General features: G+C 38.1%; 2 protein-coding genes across 2 annotated transcripts in view; one reads left to right on the top strand and one right to left on the bottom strand.

Moving 5' to 3' along the window:
* Nucleotides 1-8,816, top strand: part of STAMBPL1 (STAM binding protein-like 1) — a 98,764-nt gene extending 89,948 nt beyond the window's left edge. Inside the window, exon 11 of the mRNA XM_011947876.1 lies at nucleotides 7,523-8,816. Coding sequence (XP_011803266.1) covers nucleotides 7,523-7,654 — 132 coding nt within the window. The 3' untranslated portion in view covers nucleotides 7,655-8,816. The remainder of the gene's footprint in view (nucleotides 1-7,522) is intronic.
* Nucleotides 1-9,059, bottom strand: part of ACTA2 (actin, alpha 2, smooth muscle, aorta) — a 61,487-nt gene that overhangs the window by 32,783 nt on the left and 19,645 nt on the right. The window lies entirely within an intron of this gene.

Below are 9,059 nucleotides of genomic sequence, written 5' to 3'. Positions count from 1 at the left end.
TTAAGGAGATTTTGGGCTGAGACGATGGGGTTTTCTAAATATACAATCGTGTCATCTGCCAACAGGGACAATTCTACTTCCTGTTTTCCTAAAGTCCAGGACGAGACGGATTTACAGCCAAATTCTACGGAGGTAAAAGGAGGAGCTGGTACCATTCCTTCTTAAACTATTCCTATCAAGAGGGAATCCTCCCTAACTCGTTTTATGAGACCAGCATCATCCTGATACCAAAGCCTGGCAGAGACACAACAAAAAAAGAGAATTTTAGACCAATATCCCTGATGAACTTTGATGCAAAAATCCTCAATAAAATACTGGCAAACTGAATCCAGCACCACATCAAAAAGCTTATCCACCATGATCAAGTGGGCTTCATCCCTAGGATGCAAGGCTGGTTCAACATATGAAAATCAATAAACGTAATCCAGCATATAAACAGAGCCAAAGACAAAAACCACATGGTTATCTCAATGGATGCAGAAAAGGCCTTTGACAAAATTCAATACCCCTTTATGCTAAAAACTCTCAATAAATTAGGTATTGATGGGGCATATCTCACAATAATAAGAGCTATTTATGACAAACCCATAGCCAATATCATACTGAATGGGCAAAAGTTGGGAGCATTCCCTTTGAAAACTGGCACAAGACAGGAATGCCATCTTTCACCACTCCTATTCAACATAGTGTTGGAAGTTCTGGCCAGGACAATCAGGCAAAAGAAAGAAATAAACAGATCTGCATTTTAACAAGAGCCACACAGAAGCACTTGGACTTGGACAGCGGGTAACAAGGGAGTGTGATATTGAACTCTTGAAAGTACAGAACGATAGTGAGGAATGATCTTCATCAATATTATCATAGCTTTTTCTTGTTTGGTTATAGGATCCCAGGCTTATATCCTCAGAGAAAAGAATGGAGAGCAGATTTATAGACGGGGAAGGAGATTGGACAGGACTGTAGGTCTCCATTCTATTTTAGGTCCTGCCTCTGACTGTGTAGCTTTGAAGAGTTCACTAAGCCCTTTGGCCCTCGTTTTGTAATCTATAAGTGTGTGGGCCTATTATTTTAATATCCTGTCTACCTCTAATAATTTCTGATTGAATACTGAATTTGAAAATATAAATAGGCAGTATAAACTCTTCTGTTTATCTGTGGTGTCTGTGAGGTAATAAGCAGAAGGGGTTGATAGTTTCACAAAAGGAAAGCATGACTTAGATAGGGTGCCTAAAATTGTGTCCCGGGAACCAGGGCCTCCTCACCTACTGACTGTCTGTGTTTGGCCAATCACCTGCATATCAGTTTCCTCATCTGCAAAATGACAATGGCACTTGCCAGCCACCACTTTTCAGGGCTCCTGAGCAGGTCAAAGACATAACCTGCTCAAATATTTTGAGAACTATAAAGTGCCAATTAGATTATCAGTTGTCACTCAAACTTGGATTAATTAGGGCAAATATTAGGTGTCAGGTGGTGTTTAAATCCTTGTTGTCCAGAGTGACACGGGAAGCACTGGAAGCTTAGGATACCGTTAGGAGATCCTGAGGCTTGAGTGAGAAGCTCCCATAAAGAACAACATGGCTTGAACAGCGCTGAGAGGGCAGGCTGTGTGCCAAGATCAGCCTGGGAGTTTACACAACACTTATTTTAGCATCAGACATACTTTAGCCCCTAGAAAAGAAAGTGAACAGGAAGAGACCCTCGAGATATCTTTGGACGCGTCAAGAATTTTAAAAGCTGCAACTTGGAATTCAAAGCATTCACTTCCTTTTCCAACAAAATTGAGACCCTATAGGGTAATTTTATACTGAAGAGCTCCTACTTCTTTAAACCTGATTGGAATTTGAGATAGCTGGAATAGGACAAGACTCATTATCTGTGATAAAAGGCATCGTCAGGTAGGGGCAAGAGTATGGACTCTGGAGGTAGATTGGATTCAGATCCCAGTTTTCAACAATTTATTTTGAGTCCCTTGGCAAATCATCTATCATCTCACCTCGGTTTTTTCAACTATAAAATGGTAAGGATGTAACACTTGCTTCATCAGGTGGTGATGAGGACAGATGAGAAAATACAGTGGAATACTGAATTCTGGTGGCTTTCAATATTCTATTACTCAGCACTGTCTCACGCTTACATGCATTTTATGACAATCCACATTACCTAAGCCCAAATTATTAAATGAAACACAGCTTAGCAACCTTCAAACACTAACCAAATCAGGTATCAGAGCACTTGTTTCTTGAACTTTCAAAGACAGAAGATGAACATATAAAACAGAATATTTTGTTTCATGATTTTGTTACTGTAATCCCTATCTGGTAAAGGCCAATACAAGGAAAATGAGCTGAATCTCTGTGAATTACATCAGTAGGTTCAGAAGCAATGATGGCTCACACACCTGAACTCATTTCAATCATCACTAAATTTAAAACAGGGAAATGGTTGGCAAAGCTGTTCCCTTTCTTCCTCTGGAGAAACTACTTGAAATAAATATGAATTTGAATTTTACATGAATGATATCTCGAGTTTGTTAGTATGATTATCATACTGAACATTCATGTCTTATCCAGAAATCAAGCTTATAGTAACCAGATAAAACTCCTTTTTCTTTTTCTGTAACATATAACAGAAATTGGAGTCTTCTGCTTGTGACCTTAAGGTGTGTTGTCATGGTCTTGACATTTCTGCAGAAATAAACTATTTAATCCAGTAGTTTCTGTGTTTGCAGTTATTTGTATTTAACTTGTATTTTGCATATTTAGTTTGGATTTAAATACTTAAAAACTGGTAACTCATAAATGTTAGGTATAGACATCCTCATTTATCCAGAGCATTTAACTAACCAGACACCTAATTATGTTTGGAGTGGTCCTAGCTACGCATTTAATGAATGTTCTTATTTTGTAGCCAGGATATGTAATACAGGTGATTCCTTACAGCAACGGGAGCTGGACAAATCTATATACAGCGTTTTTGATCATCTTGGGTTTAAAACTCATAATGGAACAATTAAAACCATGTTTGTTTTCCTGAATCCATGACAACAATAACTTTATCCCAAAACCAGCTGTGAATGTTGGTAACACGGGCGCTCTGCTGACCTGAAAGAATGCAGGCACAGCCTGCATTTTGCACACATATTTGTCGGTAGAGTACTTTTTTGGTAGAGAGGAAGAGAAAATTCTGGCTTCTTTAGAGAAGTGGATGTAGGCAATCCCTCCTCCAAAAGTAGTCAAAATACCACTCCAGAGAACCTTGACTTTATAAGGGAAGGCAGCTTCTGAATCACTGAAAGACTTTTCCGCCTTAATTCTCGCTGGCTGGCCTGGAATGAGGCTCTGCTAAAAATGTTCTGGGCAGCTGTTGATATAGGCATTTCTGTTCTCTTTTCTAGTAACATAATGTGTGCATGTTAAGGAGATTATGCAGGTCTCTTATACATTACTTACCCCTTTTAAAGCCTTCTTCTTGGAAAGTAGATGTGGAGGATCTCCTAGACTTGGAAAAATTTCTGTCTTTCAGAACTTCGTGTAGGTTTGGTATTCATAAAACATTACATTATTTGATGTCTCCTCCCCATCCCCTGCCCCGCAATACTACACAGAGAAGAAAAATGTGTTTAGGTAGAAGATCCTCCTAAATAAGAAGGAAGGGTTTGGAAAGCTGTTGTCTGGGTTGTATTACAACTTTGTGGGTTTTTTTTTTCTCTCTCTCTCTCTTATTAAATAATATTTAAGACAAGTATTATGTTATAATACTTTTATAAGTAGGATCTTGATTATTATTGATTATATTGAGGCAAGAAGTATAATCCTAAGCAGTTAGAATGGGGGAAATTGGAGCACATTATTATTTCTATAGGATCAGCATAGATTTTTGTAATGTCCAAATTACCTTGCCATTTCTTTCATTTCCCGAAAAAGGTCTTTAGTATCAATTTTTTCCATTAAAAAAAAAAAATCTTTGGAAGAAGTGAGTATTTTCACGTTCTGCTATGCCTTAGGGCATCAGCTGTGCCCAAATTCACACTTGTAAGGCTGAATGGTCACTCTGCTTTTGATGTCTCCATTTGAAAAAGCCTATAAATCCAAAGAAAGTGCGCCCCCATTGGCATAGTCTCTGCTGTGCAAAGGAGACTTTCAGAGCTTTAGGCTCCATCTGTCATGATCATTTTTCAAACAGACTATTTTTTTAAATCAGTTTTATGTTCACAGCATCAACCAAAAAAGCACCACTGTTTTTTGGCTGGTTTACTCCTACTCAAATTGTTTCTGGCTCTCTGGGATAACCAGTTTCTCAAGGAAAGAAGCCTCCTGTGACCACCATACCATCCTCCCAACTATCTTTTCATATACATTAATAGCACTCTATCTTTCCTTCATAGTACTTATTGTAGTTTGTAGTAATACATTTGATACAATTATTTCATTCGTATACATCTTCCTCACCAGCCTAGGGCAGGGACTCCGATTGTTCACCATTGTATCCCCATATCTAGCACAGTGCCTAGGGGATAGGAGGGGCTGGGTAAATATCTCTTGAGAGGATGTTGTTTAATTGTAAACTCTGCCAAGGTCTTTATGTTGAATGAATGAATAATGAATGAATGCCTCTAACTCTTCATAAAATAAACACTTTTTGGAAAAAATATGCTCATGGCAGACCTCAGATGCAATCACACTGATAACTGGAAAGAAAAATGAATTTAGATGGGTTTATAGAGATAGAACAATGTTTCTAATATTCAAAGCAGTCCATAAATCCCTTATACTTAATGTTAAAATTCAGGATATGATACCTAAAGAAAGGTTTTGCTGTACCTGGATCAAGGCACCTACCAACTTTTCTCTACTCATAGGCGAAGTCACTGCCCTGTTTAAGTAGGTCTTGGGATGTTTCCATCCCAAGAAACATCTCTTCAATCTCTGCCTTGTATTCCACCTTCCAGAAACAAACAGAAATTCCAGTAAAGTCTTATTGACCTGATTGTCTGTCCTCTTCACTGAGTTCCTTTTGAATGCAGCAAATTGCTGTGCCCTTTTCTGACTTCTATTTCACTTTTATCCAGCTTCATAGGAGCTTAGGCCCCTGCAGTTAGTAGTGCTGAGACTGTCCGAATAGGTCTGATTCTAGCTACTCACAACTCAGAGGGGTAGTGAATGTTAGAAGGTAGGAAGAAGGACATTAGACCAGGATACTAAAATTGCATTTTAGATAGTACATAAATTAGACAGTTTGCATAGCATTAAAATTCGCCATTTAATATTTATGCATCCAAAAACTGACAAAAAGAATTTCAGAGCTCATGTTTGGCATTCGGATTCCTCTGCCCAAAGGCAATAAATAAAATAATACTAAAACGTAAAGACAAACCTTGTCTTCTCCTGTCATGATCTGTAGAGGGCACAAATAATAGACATTTTTCCGAATAATGGAGTCTGATTTTCAAGCAATGCTTAGCCAGCTGTAGAACTGGGCAGAAAAGGTTTGTGCCGAGCATCCGAGCTGGAAAAGACAGATATTTTTCTTGACCTCACTTTTCCTAAAGTTCACAACTTCTGCTACTTGAATGGTTATCTCATCTCCAAGTGTGTGAAGTAACAGGTGATGTATCTGTTTTCCATCCTCAAAGAGTTAACTTGATAAAATAAGTACAGCTAAGGACAAACACAAGTGCAAAATGAGAAAACTTCATACAATATGTTTTGTAAAGGGTGTCAATGGCATGGAGCCATCTGATTCTGTTGCAGTCTTTGGCCCATTTAAATTCAAGTTAGGATCTGAGTGTTTGGGTAAACAGAATAAGCTAAGAATGAGTGGCAGACATATTTCCTCAAATCCCATCTGATATAGGTTTAGATCCAGATTTTGTCATTTGACTAACTCGTTCCTATTTTTTAGATGATTTGGATTTTGCCTTTTTTTCTTATAATAAAAGTCATAATGCCAACCACTTTAAGAGTTCTTTTGCTGCTCTTTTTTGTTGCTATCTTTTTGTAATTAATAGGACATTTGTAAAAGTAAGACTATAGTACAAATAGGAGTCATAGCATGTAATGGCTTTAGTAATTTGTGCAATATCCCTCTTTTTGTCCTTCCTGCATATTTTCCCCCCAGAAAGCAGCCAGGAGTTGGTGTTCAAAGGGTGATGCTCTGATGGTGAGCAGAGCTACAGTTTGCCTAACAGTTTATGTAAGCCAAATTTATAGTTTCTGAAGTGCTAGAAGGCTGCTGTCCAAGGGGACTCTTTTTTTTTTTTTTTTTTTTTCCAGATGGAGTCTTGCTCCGTCACCAGGCTGAAGTGCAGTCACATGATCTCAGCTCACTGCAACCTCTGCCTCCTGGGTTCAAGCAGTTCTCCTGCTTCAGTCTCCTGAGGAGCTGGGACTACAGGATGGCCCCTCCAGGCCCAGTTAATTTTTGTATTTTTAGTAGAGACAGGGTTTCACCATGTTGGCCAGGATAGTCTTGATCTCTTGACCTTGTGATCCACCGGCCTCATTCTCCCCAAGTGCTGAGATTACAGGTGTGAGCCACTGCGCCCAGCCAGGGACTACTTATTAACTGGCCATTTAAAATGAAATGAAACAAAGTCCTTCATTGCTAACAATTAAGGAGAGAGGAGTGTAAATTCAGCTATTGCCTGCTCTTCAGGCAGCAGGAAATTAAGGGATTGGTAACTGTTATTTGTAATAGTAATTGATGTCACAGGAGTTTTGAGAGCAGGGAGTTTAGGGAAAAAATGATCTTTTATTTTTAGTCTATTAATATTTAATGTAATACTTGATGTAGTTTGATTTAGATTTACTATTCTTTGATCTGTTTTTATTTGTTGCCTTTTTTGTTTTTCTCTTTCTTCTCTCCTACCTTCTTTTATACTGTTTAAATGTTTTTCTAAATTTCACTGTAATTTATCTATTAGCTTTTTAACTGTATCTTTTGGCATTATTTTTACAAAGTTGCTCTAGGGATTACAATATTCATCCTTAAATACTCACCATCTACTTCATGGAAATTACTGTAACCTTACAAATGTATAAATCGATTTTATCCCTGTTCATCCCGTTGTAATGTATATTATAAGCCTCATACAATGGGGTGATTTTTACTTTAATATTCTCTGCGTTGTTTCTAGTTAACAATATGTGCTATCAAAGTGAGACCCCATTTATCTTTTAATCTGATTCTGATTGTTTTTCCAGTGTCTACTTAACTGAGACTCTTACAGGTAATTTTGTAGGATACTAGGTGTTTTAGATGGCAAATACAAAGATTGTGTTTGTGTATCTGTATGTGTTTATATGTTGGGTCAATCTAGTGAAAAGAAGCATTGCAGAATACTAAAGCAAAATTGAAACCATATGGAGTTTGTAGTTGTTTTATTTTAAAAGCTAACCTTGTAAGTACTTAGTCTTTCAAAAAATAATGTTAACTTCTATGTTTTATTTTTCCATTTTAATTTTTCCTGGGCCTTGCCTCCCAAACCTCCCACCCTCCCTTTCTTCTGTGTGACCCATAGAGTCAGAAATTCCTTGTTGGGATAATTTCTGGCACTGCTTTGAAGATGGAGCCCCTGAAAATTGGCTATGGACCAAATGTATTCACACTCTTGGGGATCTCTAGGTCATCATCACCATCTGAACAGCTCTGAGAGAGACAAGAAGTGGAATGAAGAAGGTGATTAGGTAATCCCAGAGTTGCCAGGGGAACAATTGTGAAATCCTTTCATAGAGTTCCCAATGAAACACACTCTTTCTTGTTAGCCATTATCTTTGCCTTTCCTTTCTAAAGAAAAACACATTGTTTCATCTTGATTATCAATTTCTCAAGTACTCATGGATGTGAGGCCAGGTACCCTGTCACCTTGGCTTTGTTTGGGATGCAATGTTGTGCTTGCCACCACTCCCCATTCCCCAAAAGCATCTTTAACATAGACCATTCATTCTTCAGATTCAAAATGCATAAGTTGAATTAACCCAAACGGCCCTCATTAATTTACAGACATTTGAATAACACCCATATTCATTTCTGCTACTGAACCAAAGCCTTTTCCCAAAAAATAATCTAGCCAACTAGTTTTTGCCAGGCCAAATATTAACAGGTATATATATTTATGTACATAAATATTTACCTCTATGTCTTGTGTGTTTTTGTTTTGAGACAGTGTCTTGCTCTGTTGCCCAGGCTGGAGTGCAGTGGCACAATCTCAACTCACTGCAAGCTCCACCTCCCAGGTTCAAGTGATTCTCGTGCCTCAGCCTCCTGAGTAGCTGGGACTACAGGCATGCACCACCATGCCCAGCTAATTTTTGTATTTTTAGTAGAGATGGGATTTTACCCTGTTGGCCAGGCTGGTCTCGAACTCCTGACTTCTGGTGATCCACCTGCCTGGGCCTCTCTGTGCTGGGATTATAGACATGAGCATCTGTGCCCTGCCCCTGTTCTGTGTATTTACATAAATACATATCTCCAGAGCTTTAAATTCTTAAATTTTAAAACTAGGACTAAATGAGACATTGAGAGAACCCAGAAATATACCCTGACTAAAGCTGATGGAATTTCATTTGGCTTGACTCTTTGGTGAAAAACAAACAAAAAAATCAGGTTCTCAAGGACTCAATTTAGTGAACCAATGGCAAATAGAAAAATGTTCTTGACATTTTCCCCAAAATAGATGTTGAAAGATTTTGCACTTTAAATTGGTACTTTATTTATTAAAAGTGATATTGAAACTAAATTCCTACCCAATTAGTTGGAAAATATGAAAAAGCAATTGCCACAGAATGCAATTTATTAAATGTTGGTGGTCTTTTTATTATTATTATACTTTAAGTTCTAGGGTACATGTGCACAACGTGCAGGTTTGTTACATATGTGGACATGTGCCATGTTAGTGTGCTGCACCCATTAACTCATCATTTACATTAGGTATATTTCCTAATGCTATCCCTCCCCTCTTCCCCCTCCCCACAATAGGACCCGGTGTGTGATGTTCCCCTTCCTGTGTCCAAGTGATCTCATTGTTCAATTCCCACCTATGAGTGAGAACATGTGGT

The sequence above is a fragment of the Colobus angolensis genome, unplaced genomic scaffold (genome assembly GCF_000951035.1).
Source record: "Colobus angolensis palliatus isolate OR3802 unplaced genomic scaffold, Cang.pa_1.0 Scaffold270, whole genome shotgun sequence".
In the NCBI taxonomy this organism is placed as follows: Eukaryota; Metazoa; Chordata; class Mammalia; order Primates; family Cercopithecidae; genus Colobus; species Colobus angolensis.
This window is presented reverse-complemented; position numbering and strand designations above follow the sequence as displayed.